The 19,413-nt window shown below is 36.1% G+C and overlaps 1 protein-coding gene across 3 annotated transcripts in view; it reads left to right on the top strand.

The window, feature by feature from the left end:
• Positions 1-363: 363 nt before the first annotated feature.
• The window catches only part of LOC134274369 (uncharacterized), a 58,087-nt gene continuing 39,037 nt past the window's right edge, over positions 364-19,413 (top strand). For all 3 annotated transcript variants that reach the window (XM_062756652.1, XM_062756653.1, XM_062756654.1), the window contains exons 1-3: positions 364-1,486; positions 6,798-7,106; positions 18,929-19,273. In XM_062756652.1, the coding sequence (XP_062612636.1) occupies positions 430-1,486; positions 6,798-7,106; positions 18,929-19,273 (1,711 nt within the window). In that variant the 5' untranslated portion in view covers positions 364-429. The remainder of the gene's footprint in view (positions 1,487-6,797; positions 7,107-18,928; positions 19,274-19,413) is intronic.

Genomic DNA, 19,413 nt, shown 5'->3' on the forward strand with positions numbered 1-19,413 from the left:
ACTTTCACTAAAGGAATGATTCTTATACAGTCGTTCATTTGTTTAGGACATCATAATATTTAGATGACAACACAAAACACTTTTATATAGGATTTTTATATTAAATAGCAAATAATCAAATTCACATTAGACAGAAACAATTTCGTTTGGCTGGGCTAGTGGGGGTCATTTACTTAAATAATAATCATATCTTCATAATCGTATCTCGAATTAACTATGTAGATAAAGAATTATCAAGCTCACGTCCATTTAAACAATGTGTGCTCTTTGTCATCATTACTCGTACTTAGTCATCTGCCCCGTCAACTTTCGGTTTTGATTTCGGTTCAGAACTGTTCTGCGAAATAAGGCTTGTTTGAGTTACCTTAACCACTCATACTACGTTGTTAAAAAATACTTCCGGATTTGATCATTAGTTAACGGGATAACATGGATCGAAACGTCGCCTCGTGCGACTCAGATGGGGACAATGAAGTGTTACAGAAAAAACTGATTGATGCAGTTAAAGATGGAACCATTGAAAAAGTTACAGAGATATGCATGTCTCTTCCAACGAACTTTAATATGAACAGTGTTTTTGAAAAACCATATTACGGAGCCCGAAAAGGGACACCATTACTTCATCTTGCCTGCAGTGCTAGAAACTCGGGGGAAATTTTGATAATACTAGTTAAGTATGGCGGAAGTCTGTGGTCGAACAAACTAGATGGTTTAAATCTTTTTCATTATGCCTGCAAAAAGAGAAACCTGGAGGCTATTCAATTTATTCTGGGCGAGTGCCAGGATGTGTTTTACCTTCATACTCTATCAGAAGATGGCTATGATGCCCTCTTTTACGCAATAGAATTCTGGAAGAATGATCCAGAGGAAGGGAAAAAAGTTATTGAACTCCTTCTTCTCCAAGGAAGATTTAATATCAATCGATTTCGAAAAAACGGGTCAACAGAAGTATTGAAGGCTGTTGTTGAAAACAGATGCGAGTTAGCCTCAATGCTCTGCAAGCTTGGGGCGGATGTGAACCTTGGATACCATTCGTCTAAAAAGGCAATTCACTGGGCAAGCGAACAAAGTGGTTATCATGACATGATACAAATACTTGTAGACCATGGTGCAAATAAAAACGAAGTTTGGCGCCACTGTCAACGACCTATACATATGGCTCTTAAACATGGTTTAACTAAAAATGCAGAAGTTTTGCTCCGATCAGGAGTTGATATTTCTGGTTCAGTACGGCTAAATAACCCAAAGTACTTATGGATTTCAACATTTTGTCTTGCTGCTAGGCGATGTCCTTCGCTAATTCCAGAGTTTCTAGCTCGCGGTGCTAACCCTAACGAAATCCACTACACAAGTGGATTATCAGTGCTTGGATTTGTCATAGAAAATGGAGGCAAGAGAGAAGCGATAAAATCCCTAATACAAGCAGGCGCTGATATTGCAAAAGGATGTAATGGAAAATCTGCTCTCCAAAGTTGCAACAACTTAGGTATTTTATTCTTGTCCTTTTTTATACTCAGATATTAAGAAAAAATTTATAATTTAAATCAATATCGAAATGTAACGTAAAACCTCATCCTGATATGGATCATATTGTGTCACATATGTATAAAACACATATTGATGTAGAAGAAAATGTACCATCCTACCCTTGATATATGGTGGCAAACCATTTCTACCCCCTACATGCAAGATATATTAATGATCATCAGCTGATCATGAAAACATGCAACATGATAATAATGCCTATATGCAAAATAAATATGATTTTATGCAAGTTACCCCTCTTATTGTAAAAAATATAATTTAAATATTGGTAAAATTACTAGCTTTCGACTGTATCTGGCATCATACATATATGATGCAGCAGTATAAGGAAGACATGAAACTTATTTATGTCAACATGCAAGATAGATAAATACGTTTATTTGCGATCGAGTTTATTATCTCAACATGCGAGATATGTATGATGACGTCTGACGTATTATCTTGCATTTGACATAAATATCTTGAGTTTTAAAATATAATTCGCATGTTGATAAATTATACATAATTTGCATGTTGACATAATGAAGTTACATGCCTACATAATGGCAGTGCATGTTGACATAAATAAGTTTCATATCAACATAATTACATGCTTCGTCGGAAACCCACGGGTGATCTCGTCTTTACTTATCACCCGTGAGCAAACTCGCCGAAAAATCGTCGTATGTAATTAAATATGCATGGGCCATTTGATTGGCCGCATCACAGATTGGCGATGCAAAACAACGAATCACAGTTCAGGCATGTTCGGCATTGCCAAAAACATTAAAAACTCATTCCGTAGTTAACACAGCTGATAAATCCACTCACCGGTGCATTTTGCAGTTAAAAAGAGGTACTCCTTCATAATATCTGGCGTATACTAATGTCAGTGACCTGTACGAATTGAGTTTCATTGTTTTAAATCAAACTGCGCACTTACCATAAATAGCAAAGTAATAAACGTATTTTTAAAATTGAAGAGTTCCAACTTTCTGATTGGTTGACTAAAAACAACAAATTAGCATATTTTACGGCAATATTTCAGCGAGTTTGCCCACGGGTGATAAGTTAAGACGAGATCACCCGTGGGTTTCCGACGATGAATTACATGTATGTTGCATCTTACATGTATGATATTAGACAATGGCATTAGTAAATAGATTTATCTACATGTATATCAAAATTATTTTCTGTAATAAGTTTGCGTCGCCCGCATGGCGCAGTGGTTAGAATGTCTGCTTTAGAATCGCGAAGTAAGCAGTTGATCATTACGTCGCGGCTTCGAATCCTACTGTGGGACGTGGAGACCGGTCCTTCAGATGAGACTGCATACACCGAGGTCCCTTGTCGCTGTAGGTTCTGGCACGAAAAAGACCCCCCCCCTGCTCAATGGCCCTGATTGCCGAGTATAGGACAGAAATTGTAGCTCTGCACCGGCTAGTGATGGCGTCTCCAATTGAGTGAAAATTTTTATTAAACAATATTCAATCAATTTTGTAAGATCGGTAACTTTCATTTTCACATAATTTTCTTGCATGCAGACATGCTGACATATTGATCTTGCATGTAGGGGCCAGAAATATGCCACCATACTAATATACTGGTTTACAAATGTAAAGTAAATGTAAATTTGTGAGAAGTGTTTTTAACCTTTGATTTTGTTTAATTTACTAGTAAATTGCAATATTAATGAACTGAAAGTTACTTTAATAGAAATTTCTTTGAATTCTGTCAAAATTTTACTTCTAATATAGTCTTGGTCTGATTTATTAAGTCTTGGTTTAAGTAGACAATACTGTGATACTTAGATACTTAATTTATTTATCCATTTTTGAAAGAAAATATCTTGCTCTTGTTACTAAAAGAAATTTTAACGAAAAAATATCCTTTTAAAACAACAATTAAGGTAACTTTTTCATGGATATTCATCTGCGATCAACATACAGCATACACTAATAATTACAATTTTTAATTTAACTATGCGAATTTCAATGTTTAAAAAAAAGCTTGGATTATAAAATAAACCATTTTATGAGACATAGTATTTTACTGATTTATTTTCCCATGCAAAGAGTAAAGCTAGTCTCTTCAATGAAATCTGGTTAATTAAAAGTGTTCTGTTGTACAAGTATCCCCTTGGATATTAAACTAATACCGTGTAATAATTGTTCAAATGTCTTAAATATGTTTCAGATTCCAAACCTTAATTAAAGCAAGTACACAAAAGACAAAAATTGCTAACGCAACACTTGTTAATTTTTACTTGTGAGTTGCAAATAAGCCGGATCGGTATTAGTGTACATGTATATAGTTTGCCATTATTTCTAAAAAGAATGGGATTGACAAATGTCTTGGTATTAAAAAAGACCCTTGAATGGCCTTCTTGTCCGAAAACCTATTTCAAGCTATGCACTGCGCACCATTTTTGCTTAGATTTGACATTAATATGCCATATTTTTTTAGTAAAGTACAATGTCATTTAACACATTTATATATCAAATACATCATTACTAGGCGATATGAGAGTCAATGACTTTTCATTATTTGATTAATAATTGGGGGACTACTCCTGTGGCAACCTCACAGACCACCTTTAGTGATCAAGAATTTCATACTCGTATCTTTAAAAATGCATTAAGTCTTCGAAAATCGTCTTCTCTGTTCCTGAATATTAAATAAATTAACAAGCACATTATATGGTGAGCAAGAATGCCTCTTTCAAAATTGTGAATTTTTTTAGCCCTGTGGTCAGGGATTCTGGTGTAGGGCCAGGCTATATAGAATTTATAGTGAAAATGCAGAAATTCTTTGAAAATCGTCTTCTCTGCTTCTGGGTATTAAACAAACTAACTGAATACATAGTTATAATAAGCTAGAATGCCTCTTTCAAAATTGTGAGTTTTATGGCCCAAGGATTAAGGGTTCTCATTAAGTCAAATGCTGACAGACGTTTTTCATACTAATTGTTAGTCCATTATTTATACACTGAATTGACGACGGATTTTTCCGTTATTTCCCGATGATGACAAGGAGCACACGGCGAGTGTGACCGGTCAGCGGGGGATGCTCACTCCTCCATGGCACATGATCCCACCTCTGATGTTTCGGAGGTCCGTGTTTGCTCTGCTCCTATTTTGTATTGTTTTATGGACTTTGATATTGAATACTGTTCGCTATCTCCATATCCTTCATGGAGTAAGTGAACTTACCTCTTTTCAACTCCAACGGCAAGTGGTGGCGTCTCCATATGAGTGAAAAATTCTTCATGATTAAATATATAGTGAAAATACATTAATTCTTTGAAAGTCGTCTTCTCTGCTCCTGGGTATCAAATAAACTACGTACATAAGTGATGATGAGCAAAAATGCCTCTTCCAAAATTGTGAATTTTATGGCCCCAGGATCAGGTTTTATGATGTTAGGACGGGGCTCTATTGATTATATAGTTTTATATAGTGAAAATACATTATTTCTTTGAAAACGTCTTTTCTGCTCCTGGCATGGGTATTAAACCTACTACGTACATAGTTATGATGAACAACAATTCTGCTTTCAAAATCGTGAATTTTATGGCCCCAGGAAGAGGTGTTCTGGTGTTAGCGCGGGGCTCTATTGATTATATAATGAAAATACATTAATTCTTTGAAAATCGTCTTCTCTGCTCCTGGGTATTTAATAAACTAACTAAGTACATAGTTATGATGAGCAAGAATTCCTCTTTTAAAACTGTGAATTTTATGGCACAAAGGCGGGGAGTTCTGGTGTTGTTATGGGGCTTTATTCATCATATAGTAAAGATATTAAATATCCTCTGCTCCTGGATATTAAGCATATGAACTACCTATATTGCTATGATAAGCAAGGGCCCTCCTTCTTCCAGAATTGTGACTTTCAAGGCCCCTGGGTCAGAGGTACCATGTAGGGGGGTCTCATATGCTGCAAATGAATTAATTGTTTGAAATCTGCTCCTTGGTATTAATGAAACATTTTTTTTTATAAACAAGGGTGCCTTTTCCAAAATTGTGAAATGTGTGGACCTTGGGTCAGGGGTGCTTCTTTTCTTTTTGTCCATTAACTTTTCACATTTTTGACCTTTTCTAACGAATCACTGGGCCAATTTCAACTTGGGCCAAAATACAAAATACCTTTGTTTCCCCTAACGCGACCGACCCAATTAAATCGCACCGACTGAAAAGATTTTTTAAATAAGAAGATTCAATTATTTTTTTTTATTGTTAACTAAGTTTCATAAAATACAGTTTCATCAAAATCAGTTTTCAGCAGAACGGCCGACATTGTTCTACTGTGATTTGTTGAAGAAAATCGCGCCAAGATGTGATTACTGAGAAAAAATTCTTAATAAAACAACGGCGACGTCTCAATCTTATGCCTTTAGCTAACTAGAATTCTTCACTCTTGAAACAATTTGATAGTAAAATTTACCACGACTAATTAAGAGTGTTTCGGAGGTGTCTTGGCCTCTTCATGTGAGTGCTTTTAATCCCTTCGAAATTTGTTTGGACGACATTTGAACATTTCCTCATTGCTCCAAATTAGGACGTACTCAGCACTTTTTTGCCATTAAGGAGTAAGGGATCTTTTTTGAGCCATCAACTTTAGCGGGACTGGACATAAGTTTTATGGTTCTTTTTGAAAGACTGTTTTCAACGTTCCTTATTGGTATTTTGGACCTGAATTAGACACTTCTTATCTCTAAAGCAAAATGCTCTAGAAACACTGCAAATCTGATGGCCCTCAGAAAGTTCATTGATTGTCTATAACTAAATTGGAACGTATTTTCAAAGTTGCTGTCATAAAATAAAATTGTTCACCTACCTACCGACCCGACTTGAGAATTCAGGGTCGGGTTAGGGGAAACAAAGATATTTTTAATTCCGGCCTTGCAAAGAAGTATTTGGCGAGAATTCTTTTTTACAATAAAAGGCAACGCTTTTTTTTCAAGGTTAGATCATTATGAATTAGCAAAAAAAAAAAAAAATGAAATTTATTGAAATCATCCTCTGGTAACTCAGATTCAAGCCTCGTCACAACATGGAAGCAGAGGTGTACACTATGCATACGAACAGTAAAATTTGATTAAAAGTACAAATTATTTTTGGAAGGGTAAATTCATTCCATATGCTTCTGTCCATGTGTTATTTTTTTCTGTTTTGCTGACTGTATTTTGTCATAGTAACGGTTTAACTTGTTCAATGCCGAATTGTGCATTATGAATATGTATATAAATATATTAAACTCTTTTTTTTTAGATCAAATACTTGCATTTGTGGACGGTTCAATACCCCTGAAAACCCTTGAAAGTGAACTTGACACAAATCTCTTAAAAAGAGTTTTATTAGAAGACTACTCTTCCGAAGAAGCTGTGGTTGAAGATGCTAAACTTTTATTATCAAAAGGTGCTGCTTTAGATGACCCACGAAATGGTACTATTTCATTTTTGTTTCATCACGTAGAGAAAAGAAACTACAAAGTTGCAGAATTTCTCATCGAAAATGGGATAAAAATAAATCAAAAGAAGAAAAATGGAAACACAACTTTACATATTATCTGTAAAATGGGTACGTTTAATTAGAATGAAGCTGCATGACATTCTTTTTGAGATATGTTTAAATCAATGACAAGTAGAGAAGATAACGAACAGTGATCAATTTCATTGAAACTTTAAACAAAACAAATTGAAAAAGGCTTAAATACTTACCCCGAAAAATCCCAGAGGTGGGATCAGGTGCCTAGGCCATGCGCCCTATCGTTTACGTACCGGTAGACGATTGATAAAGCAGGTCATTAAATCACGAACAGCTGTGTCATTGTTATTTATAAAGGATTTTAAAAATAGTTCGTAGTCTAATATATACTCTTCCAGAAAAGATACGCATTGTTCTATTAAAGTGACACATTTGAACATAAACATTATTTAGTGAAATGACGAAATGATAATAGAAAAATGTGTTTTTAACAAAAGATCTACAATATTAATGTCATAAGTACGCAAGAAATTTAAAATTATAGACAGTTCAAGGTCATGAAAGATCATTATCAAGTATACCCCTCTCTACAAATGATAGCCTAAAAAGGTATTTAATGGAGGCAAGTGTGTGTAATAAAACTGTTTAGGAATACTCTCCCACTCTAAATTTAATTTGGTCAACCAGAGTCTTGGGATGCGATTCTCTTTGGCAAATCATGCCAATCGATGCTTCAATATTGGAAAATTGTGATGGTAGAACATCAATAGAGTATTTTTTTCAATATAAGTCGTTTGAATATGAACCAAATCAATCTTTCTTTTATGTAATACCGTTAACCATATCAGTACACAGCCATCACAAAAATTATCAATGTCCTTGAGGCAGTTTTCTGTAAAACGTTCATTACGAAGCTTATGCACTCTTAAACTTACAACAGACTTTGCAATACAGATGCAATACAGATGCTGGACTCGTAGCTAAACCAAAATGGTCAGCGGTGTTGTTTTGGCCAAACTCTGTTGATATAAGATCTTTGAAGTCGATATTTGGGGTGTTGTGAAATCAGAACATTGGCTTAAATAATCCTCCGGCAATAATTCTAGCATTAATTTATGTAGTCAACTACAAACGATCTTGTTAGATGTTCTACGCAGTTTAGGGATACCTAATGCTGTATATGACGTCATTGTGAAATGTTCATTAAAATCACGTGATCCACTTAATAATTTAAAAGCGATCCTGTGCTGCAGATGTCACGCGTGGTCTTTCATATATTTGACGAACATGAGGTGTTCCATGCTAATGAATACTAATGTCTTGTTTTCAGTGTACTATTTCCTTTTTGAAATATACAACATTCAGATGCAACAATAGCGTCAATTTTCAAATATACCAAGAATCAAAATATCGAGAATCCCAGATTTTGATAGACTAAGTCCTTTTCTGCCTGTAGGAATTGCTTTGAAAATAACGCATTTACCGAATGATCATATCCATCCTAAAGAAATTGTATGACAAACTATTTCATATTTTTCAGGGTATTGTTACTATTATGAGTTTCTTTTTTGAAGAGTATACTTTCTATTATATGATTTTTCATTGAATCTGTGTAACGTGGTTGAGCCAGGCTATCTCCAAATAACACTCAAGACAGTTCCAATTAACGAAATTTATTTACAAAATGAAAGAAAAAAATATTTACAAAATCACACTAACATTCACACGCACTTTCACACCTCTCTTTCACATATAATTGTACGGGGAAAAAAATCAATAAACCTTATAACTTGACAGACAGACTGACAGACTAAATGTTTCTTTATAAAATTATATCTGATTATAATTTATATTGTTGCCCTGTAAAGTTCACTTGCACAGTCCTTTATATCTACGTTTGCCACAATCACGAACTCTAAGTTCTAACTCCTTTCAGATCGACTTATCTGAATCTCAACATCAAAAGCTTCAGCTTAGGTACATCAATCGTCCGATCGCTTCCTGGGGCTGTAGTCCCGGAACTAATGGAAAGGCGATGATAAACCTCAGAAAGCTTGATTGTATTTGTCCCATCTGGATCGTAAGCTCACTCAGCTAGTCCTCGTACTTCACCAACGTCATAACGCTACAATTTACAGGACTCATAAGTTTTCTAATAAGGCAACTTTAGGTGTATTTTTATGCTCGATATTTTTTTTTTTGTGAATTCTTTAAATGTATTGGGCGGAGGTGACAGCCGGAAGTGGTCGCCATATTGCTTTGAATTTACAATACATTGTATGCTTTATATCATAACTTGTTGAATTATGTAGACAGACATATTCCATTTATACTTTATCTAAATATTATATCATTAAGTGTTGCCATTATATTATGTTGCCTTATTAGATAGCACAGTCTTACGTCTCTTTGAACAATGGTTTAGGCCGGTGTATTTTAAGTTCATAGAAGGCTTCATAATGCAAATTTTGTAAATGCGAGCATAGAAATGAAAGATTATACATCATATTAAAAATTTCTTTCACAAATCTAAAAAAGAATTGAAAATAAGTTTCCGAGGGACAATTCAAGTTGCCCCTTATTTTCAACATAGCTGGGTACTTGTAGTAGCCCACAATGCATTGCGGCTCATTCACCCAGATAGCAAGACTATGTTGGGCCAACATTGGCAAAAGGTTGTATGGTTGGCGTTGGGGGAACAACGTTGGGCCAACGTTGGACCAATGTCACCATGCCAACCTTCTCGACCATGACAGAATTCCTATGTTGGCCCAACGTTGGTCCAACGTTAGCAACTTCCATTCACTTTACTTCCAAAGGAAGGAGGAATGTTGATGTTGGCCCAATGTTGGCCCACTGTTTGTAATACACCCTAAAAGAAAGTGTTTTTTAACGTTGGTAGTAGCATGTTGGCCCAACATTGGCCCAATGTTTGTAATACACCCTTAAAGAAAGTGTCTTTTAAAGTTGGTAGAAGTATGTTGGCCCAACGTTGGCCCAATGTTTGTAATACATCCTTAAACGAAGTGTTTTTAAAGTTGGTAGTAGTATGTTGGCCCAACATTGGCCCAATGTTTGTAAAACACCCTTAAAGAAAGCGTCTTTTAAAGTTGGTAGTAGTATGTTGGCCAAACGTTGGCCCGATGTTTGTAATACACCCTTAAAGAAAGTGTCTTTTAAAGTTGGTAGTAGTATGTTGGCCCAACATTGGCCCAATGTTTGTAGTATACCCTTAGAGAAAGTATCTTTTAAAGTTGGTAGTATGTTGGCCCAACACTGGCCCAATGTTTGTAGTACACCCTTAGAGAAAGTATCTTTTAAAGTTGGTAGTATGTTGGCCCAACGTTGGCCCGATGTTTGAAATACACCCACCCAGAAAGTGTCTTATCAAGTTGGTAGTAGTCTGTTGGCCCGACGTTGGCCCGATGTTAGCACGAGAGTTCTTTTGTTTAGGTGTTTCAAAGATGGGATATTTATATTGGGCCAACGCTGGCCCAATTATTATACTGCCAACTAAATGATGGGTGTCATTTTTAGTTGCTGAACATTACGTTTGGACAACGTTGGTTCTAATTAAGTTTTAATTTAGATGCACATTCTGAAATAGATAAGAGGACATTGAGTATGTCCATGCTTTTAATTGGATGACTGTTTTTGTTTAGATCTGATATTTTCAATATTTTAACTTTGAACATAAGTGATCACAGCACCAAAGAGTGTTTTATTATATTTTTGAATTGTGCACATGCATGCTTATTTATTTGAAATGAAACCATTGAAATAATGATTTCATGAGTGTTGTATTCATGAGAATTTAGAGAAGACTGAATAAGTTCTCAGGAACAGGATGTGAATGAAGCCTACATATACATAAATCAAAATGACACAGGTCTATAAATAAATTGAAACAAAAGTTAGGCGTTCGCTAAAGATTGAGGCGCGCGGGATCAAATTACACCAAACTCTGGAGTGAGCTGTCAGATTCAATTGCTCACAGGTGGTGGTACATGTAGACTGAAAATCCAGGGCAAGCATGCAAGAAGAAGTGAAATTTAAATTTGTGGATTATACACTTGCTATACAGCTGCATTTAGAAGCGATGTAAGTATATTTATTCTTAGTTATTCAGGTTAACTGTTAAAATTGATTCGGAATTCATTCTTTTCATGTTTTTGCACACAAGCACTGTAAGTTAAGGTTAAATATGTTTCTATCTAATTCTAAACTGTCTATTACAGACACAATTGTAACAAGGAAATTAAGATGCACTAATAGTATAATACATTATTCTCTTTATTAAAAGATTTAATTTAAGTAATATTTATAAGTTGGACCAGTAATTGTATTGTTTCTAATATCAAACTATTTTGTATTTTCAGTCAGAGACTGTAAGGAAAACAAATGTTGTGGCGGTAAATAGCAATGAAATCGAAGACCATGCATAAAGGAATGTAAAAAGTACGAGTACGTATGATAAAGATCAAGATGAAGAAAACGGGAGGCGACGACGGGACGGAAATAAAGCGGGAATACAACAAAAGGACAGTGATAGAGGAATTACGTGAGCCCTGATTAAGAACTTTGAATTGAAAATTTTTCATGAATTAGCTCTATGTGTATTCTAAAATTTATTTTGTAAATTATGAAATATTGATTTGATGTATATAAAATATTTTCACAGTGAATCATTAGTAATGTTTTCATTGAACATGTCCATGTATGCATTATGAAGGGAGATTGAATTGTGTTTTTTTTTTTAAACAGTCATAAAATAGGTTAATGTTAAGCATCACTTAACCATTTGCAAATGTTTCTATGTAATAACTATACGTTGGCCCAACAATTTGCCATCTGACATTGTAAAAAAAAGAGTCACCATTGAGTCAATCTAACCAACCAGTTGTTAAGGTTGGCTGTTAGTTGGCAAACACTAAAAACTACGTTGGCCCAACAATATGCCATCTGACATTTCAACACAGGGCCAACGTTGGGCCAACCTAACCAAAAAATTGTTAAGGTTGGCTGCTAGTTGGCATACACTAATAACTACGTTGGCCCAACAATATGCCATCTCACATTTCAACAAAGGGCCAACGTTGGGCCAACCTAACCAAGCAGTTATTAAGGTTGGCTGTTAGTTGTCGTACAATTAAACCTACGTTGGCCCAACAATATGCCAACATGTTGGACCAACATTGGGCCGATGAGCAAAATTACCGTGGGCCAACGTAAAGTTACCAACAGTGGGCCAACGTTGGAAAAAAAATTGGGCCAACGTTGGCCCAACTATGTCTTGCTATCTGGGCAGCAGTAGGTAAATTAAACAGATAGCTAATTTACATGCAAATTTATGCTGACGCCAGAAAATCTAGTGGTCTCGACCTGTAAAAGAACTGGGTATTTATACTCTTGCTACCGATACACTTGACTGCTCACACAGGTAAGATAGACAAGTGAATGTAAGCCAAGGTTATATTTAGGTCACTTGATAAACAAGAATACTTACAAAATACACGCTAAGAAAAAATTCAAAAATACAAAATATACATACCACGGTCTGCTCTCCGTGCCTTTTGTTACTAAATAGGTTCTGTAAGTTGCATACTGACCATATACTGCCCCTGCAGTAAACTCGACTGCCCTCTAATATACGTGTTACTCACACGGCAGTTCACCCGGGAATGTCCCAGCCAATTTAATCACGTGACTTTTGCAACGACCAAGAACAATGGGAAATCATTGTTACAGACCATAAAGCTAACCTGATACACAAGTGATTGTCACACTTTTCAAGAAAATTGTCTCCAATTTTTTCAACAACCTACAATCACTTGAAATCACTGAAACTAACAAAAATACAGAACATATTTATAAAAAATTACCTAAACATACCTTGTATATATGTCTACACACGGCTCAAATAATCTGCTCCGATATTGCCACTGCCTTTGATTGCCACAATCCGGAGACGGTATTGTCGTAGAAATAAGGCCCATCTCATCAATCGGGAGTTCTCTGTTTATGACTTGTTCAAATAAGTGAGGGGCTGGTGGTCCGTTTCTAGGATAAATTCTCTACCGTAAAGATGCTGGTGGAATTTATGTATACCCCAAACCACGGCTAAATATTCCTTCTCAATTACTGCATATGCCGTATCTCTGTTCTGAAGTTTCCTGCTTGCATAAGCTACTGCATGGTAATTTTTCGTCACTTTCAATTTGGAGTAACACAGCTCCAATACCATTGTCAGACGCGTCAGTGCGTAGAATGAATGTCTGTGTAAAGTCAGGCAACTTAAGAACTGGTTTAGCACAAAGTAATTGTTTCAGTGTATCGAAAGCTAGTTGCGTACTATCCGTCCACTTTACTTGGTTGGGTTGTCCTTTTTTCGTCAAATCTGTCAGTGGAATCGCTATAGTAGAAAAATTTGGTATAAACTTCCGATAAAACCCTGCTAATCCTAAACATGATCTAACCTGTTTCTTTGCCTGCGGGATAGGTGCCTTCTTCAGAGATTCGATCTTATCTAGTTCAGGCTGTAATCCCTTATCTCCAATGACATGTCCTAGACAATCAATTTCTGAATACCCAATGAAGCATTTTGATGGTCTAACTGTTAATCCAGTATTGCGAAGACGAGTAAACAGTTCAGATTGTAGCTTCATATGTTGTTCCCAGGTATCTGTGAAAACCATGATGTCATCGATAAAGTTATCAACGTCATCCATGCCTTGCAACAACTTTCTCATCAATCTGCTGAACGTTGCCGGCGCATTCACTAGTCCAAACGGCATCGTTGTGAACTGGAATAATCCACTTGGTGTTGTGAATGCTGTAAGTTGTCTACTTTCTTTCTCCATGGGTACTTGCCAGTATCCCTTTTTAAGATCAATCTTGGAAACATATTTTTCCCTGACATTTTCGCAAAGATGCTTTCTGAGTTTGGCATTGGTTCTGAATCAAATGCTGTAACGTTATTTAGTCTTCTGAAGTCCACGCAGAACCTGTTTGATCCATCCTTCTTCTGTACAAGGACTACAGGTGCGCAATAAGGTGAAGATGATGGTTCTATGACTTTTAGCTGAAGCATCTTCTCGACTTCTTCTTTAATTGTCTTCTCTGTATGGAATGGAAGAGGATATTGCTTTCCCCGAACTGGTTCTTTTGTTGTTAGCTCAATTTTGTGTTCTACCAAACCTGTAGTGCCAGGTTTATCAGTTAAAACATTCTGGAATGATTCCAATAGGTTCCATACCATCAGCTATTGGTCTGGCTTAATCTTATTTGATACGTTAATGTCCTTGTAAGTTTCTGTTTGTACTGAAAGAGGTAATGAAATTGACATTTCGTTGTTATCCATGTTCCCCTCATCAATCAATGAAACAGAGCAAAGTGATAAAACTCCATAGTGTTCGTCATCTCTGTCAACGTACTTCTTTAACAAGTTTACGTGTAGGGTTTTAATCTTTCCATCAACGTCAACTTTGTAGTCCATCTCTCCAAACTTCTCTACAATCTTATAGGGTCCTTTCCATTGCATAAGGAGTTTATTTGCTTTGGTTGGTAACAGTATCAATTCTCTGTCTCCAACTTTCATCTGTCTAGCTCTTGTTTTCTTATTGTAGTATTTTCGCTGTTTCCTCTGGGCTTTCTGTAACTGTTCATGAGCTATCTTACAGGTGTCTTTCAATCTTTCTCTAAGGTCAATCACATATTCGTAGGTGGATTTTACTTCTTCATCTGGTATATCTTCTGTCCACAATTCTTTCAGTATTTCCATTGGTCCTCGTACCTTGTGTCCATATAAGAGTTCAAAAGTGAAAAACCCAAACTGTCTTGTGGTACCTCTCTTTAGGCGAATAATAGAGCATTCAAATATTTGTCCCAATCTTTTGGTTTTTCCGTACACATCCGCTTTAGCATTTGCTTTAGAGTGCCATTGAATTTCTCCACAAACCCATTACACATTGGATGGTAAGGTGTTGTTGTAATTCTTTTCAAAGATAGTAAACGACTGACATCTTACATTACATCTGATGTGAATTGTGATCCTTGATCGGTTAACATTTCTCTTGGTACCCCAACACGACCAAATACATCAACTAAAGCTTCCGCAACACGTTCTGTCTCTATTCTAGATAATGATACTGCTTCAGGGTAACGAGTTGCATAGTCAATTATTGTCAAGATGTATTTGTTGCCTCTAGTGGTTCTTGGCTCTAGTGGTCCAACGATATCTACTGCAATACGCTGAAAGGGTTCAGAAATTACTGGCATCTGACCAAGTAGAACAGGAGGTATTCTTCCCTTTGGAATGGTTTTCTGACACACATCACAAGAATTGCAAAATCGTTTGATGTCTGCCTGCACACCTGGCCAATATAATTCTGATGTTACTCTGTCTGTGGTTTTCTTTATCCCTAGATGTCCTGCCATCAATGTTTCATGCGCAAGTTTCATAACCAAAGGTCGGTATTTGCTAGGTATGACCAGTTGCTGGAACGTTTTTCCATTGGACACCTTCGGACTGATGAAATCTCTGTACAGCATTCCATTCTGCTCGTATATCTTGGTTGTTCTACCATCTCTATACGTCTTCAAGGAGTTTTCTTGTGAAAATTTTCTTAACTTCTCCAGAGTTTGATCTGTTTGTTGTTCTTTCATAATTTCGCTTGGTGACACTTCTGTTAAAGCCTTGGGAACTCTTAGAGGTTTATCAGATGAAGGTTGTTTCTTTTACTGGCTTCGAGTTTGTACGGCAGTTGTTGTTCCATTTGACATAATCCATGATGTATCCGGATCCTTTGCTTTTCTTACTCCCTCGATATTTCCTAGAATCAAATCATAAGATGGATTGTCGAAACACCAGGCCATAACATTTCCTGAGAAGTAAGGTGTGTCAACATTTACTTCTGCGACATCTGCTTCAATCACATTACCATCTGCCAAAACACACTTTTGAATTTCCCCTGTCATCTGTTCTGGTTTAACTGGATCTCGTCGAATGACAGCACGACTGCAACCAGTGTCTCTAAGAACGTTCACTATTTTGTTTCCAATGCACCCTTTAACAATAGGCATTGTTACTTTACTAATTGTCAAAGATTCAGTAACTTGTGGTAAGTCCTCTTTGTGTATCACCGATGATCCTTGACCTTCTCGACTGTTTCCAAATCGTTGATTTCCCTGGTTTTTATCCAATTGTTTGAAGCTAGATTGTTGTTTTGCTGAATTTAGATTAGGATTTATGTTTTTTTTATATTAGTTTCACTGTCATCACTAAATCGAACTGATCGGTTTTGAAGTGTTTTTCTTGAATTACAATCAATCGCTTTGTGTCCAAATTTTCCACACACAAAACAACCTTTCTGCGAAGTAGATGGAGACTGCAGTTTATCCTTGAATTGAAATTGCCGCTCCTTTTGTTGTCTCTCACTCTGTAGTCTTCTGTCAAATCCTAATGGTTTTTGAGTTAGGAAAGAAGATTTACTTGCTCTGGCTTCCGCAAATTTATCAGCATACTGTGCCATTTCTAGGATTGTTGACGGACATCGCTCCTTTAGGAAAAGTGATGGTTTTTGAGAACAACATAATAAGAATTGCTCACGAAGAAACAAATCTTTCAGTTCATCATAGGATTTTGAAGTTTTGGAAAGTTCAATCCAGCGTTCCATATAATTGTTAAGTCTTGAGGAAAACTGTGAAAATATCTCACTACCATCAGGCTTTGCTGTTCGAAACTTTTTCCGAAAACCATCCTCTGTCATTTCAAGACGTTTGTAGAGAGCTTCTTTAAGTTCCTCGAAATTTAGTGCACTGTTCGGTGGAGTCTTGCGAAAACATCTAATGCCTTTCCTGTCAAGAGAGCACTAAGGTGAGATCGATCCCCAGTTATTGTAATTCCAACGTTGAGCTGTAGCATATCTCTCGAATATCTGGATATAAGCATCTATATTGTCTTTGGATTCGTCAAATGCTGGAAGCTTAGGACCTTTTACAGGTTGATGAGTTTCCGTCAAATGGGTAGAATTAAGTGTTGATTTTTGAGATCTTTCTAAAGCAAAAGTCTGGAATTGATGATCCATTTCAAGTTCCTGGATTTTTCGTTTGTGTTCAGAAAAGGCAAACGTTTCCTTTTTCTCCTCCATACCGAGCTGATGCTGACGTTCTTCACGTGCACGTTCACTGTTTTCCTTTTCCAGTGGAAGCTGAAATTCTCTTTCTTCACGTGCTTGTCTATCAGATCTTTCCTTTTCACGTTCATCACGCATCCTGGATTGTTCTTCCAGTATGAATTTTTGTAGCCCCTCGTCCTTCAGTCCCATCTTAGTACCAAGTTCCAAAAGTTTTTCCATTTCACCGACAGTAGACATTGTGACTTATACTAAAGAGAACCAGTATACCTTGTAAACAATCAACACTAAGTGTCTTAGCTCCTCTCTTATTTACTTCTATCTAAGATACTAACCTCTAAACAATAAATGGGTGAACCATACTCTTACTTACAATTTAGTATAACATCAGCCATCTTTCCTGGGACTAACTACTACCTATAACCTAACAATTTGATTCAATTTTGAAACTTTAAATTTAACTTGGCTAACCTTCACAATTGGAACAATCTTAACTGATTTGGAGAAAGACAGGTTCTCAACTACCGCTTCCACCAAATGTAACGTGGTTGAGCCAGGCCATCTCCAAATAACACTCAAGACAGTTCCAGTTAACGAAATTTATTTACTAAATGAAAGAAAAATATATTTACATAATCACACTAACATTCACACGCACTTGTACACCTCACATATAATTGTACGGAAAAAAATCAATAAACCTTATAACTTGACAGACACACTGATAGACTAAATGTTTCTTTATAAAATTATATCTGATTATAATTTATATTGTTGCCCTGTAAAGTTCACTTGCACAGTTCTTTATATCTAGATTTGCCACAATCACGAGCTTTAAGTTCTAACTCCTTTCAGATCGACTTATCTGAATCTCAACACCAATAGTTTCAGCTTAGGTACATCAATCGTTCGATCGCTTCTGGGGCTGTAGTCCCGGAACTAATAGAAAGGCGATGATAAACCTCAGAAATCTTGACTGTATTTGTCCCATCTGGATCATAAGCTCACTCAGCTACGTCCTCGTACTTCACCAAAGTCATAACTCTACAATTTACAGGACTCATAAGTTTTCTAATAAGTCAACATAATATAATGGCAACACTTAATGATGTAATATTTAGATAAAGTATAAATGGAATATGTCTGTCTACATAATTCAACAAGTTATGATATAAAGCATACATTGTATTGCAAATTCAAAACAATATGGCGACCACTTCCGGCTGCCACTTCCGCCCAATACGTTTAAAGAATTCACCAAAAAATATCGAGCACAAAAATACACCTAAAGAAACACTCAAAAGTGACACAAATAAAGTCATACAATATTCTATCGACAGTAAATGAACTGGGTATTTATACCGATACCGATACACTTGACTGCTCACACAGATAAGTTAGACAAGTGAATGTAAGCCAAGGTTACATGTATATTTAGGTCACTCGAAAAACAAGAATACTTACAAAATACACGCTAAGAATAAATTCAAAAATACAAAATATACATACCACGGTCTGCTCTCCGTGCCTTTTGTTACTACATAGGTTCTGTACGTTGCATACTGACCATATACTGCCCCTGCAGTAAACTCGACTGCCCTCTAATAAACGTGTTACTCACACGACAGCTCATCCGGAAATGTCTCAGCCAATTTAATCACGTGACTTTTGCAACGACAAAGAACTATGGGAAATCATTGTTACAGGCCGTAAAGCTAACCTGATACAGAAGTGATTGTCACAATCTGGGAATAAGATTTTGAAAAAAAAATATTTTTACAGAATCATCTGTCCGAGAACCACCTTTAACGCTAGCCAAAAAATTATTAGCGGCAGGGAGCTCTGTTGAAGAAGTAAACAACGCAGGGAAAACGCCATTGCTCATTGCACTTAGAACATATTATCGCTGTCCTCAAAGACAAACAAGAAGAACGGACCTAATTAAATGTCTCCTCGACAATGGAGCTGACATCAATGTTCAGTTTCCTAATAAAAAGAAATCAACATTACTCTATGCTATCGAGTCCCATGACATAGAGATGACAAAAGTAATGTTAAACGCTGGGTACAACATCAACAAAAAGGAGGCTGATGGAGAATTGCCTATCTTTCATTGTTTCCCATTAGGTATATTATTCCGTTTTTGTTTCATGTTATTAAACTCTAATATTATTTTACTTATTTTGAATCACTTTTTACAATTAATATTATACGTACAAAATAAGCAATTCCTACAATTTATTTACCTAATAATTAATAATTGAATA

The sequence above is a fragment of the Saccostrea cucullata genome, unplaced genomic scaffold, assembly GCF_032062105.1.
Source record: "Saccostrea cucullata isolate Sc308-1 unplaced genomic scaffold, CSIRO_AGI_Scuc_v1 ctg1238, whole genome shotgun sequence".
NCBI lineage: Eukaryota > Metazoa > Mollusca > Bivalvia > Ostreida > Ostreidae > Saccostrea > Saccostrea cuccullata.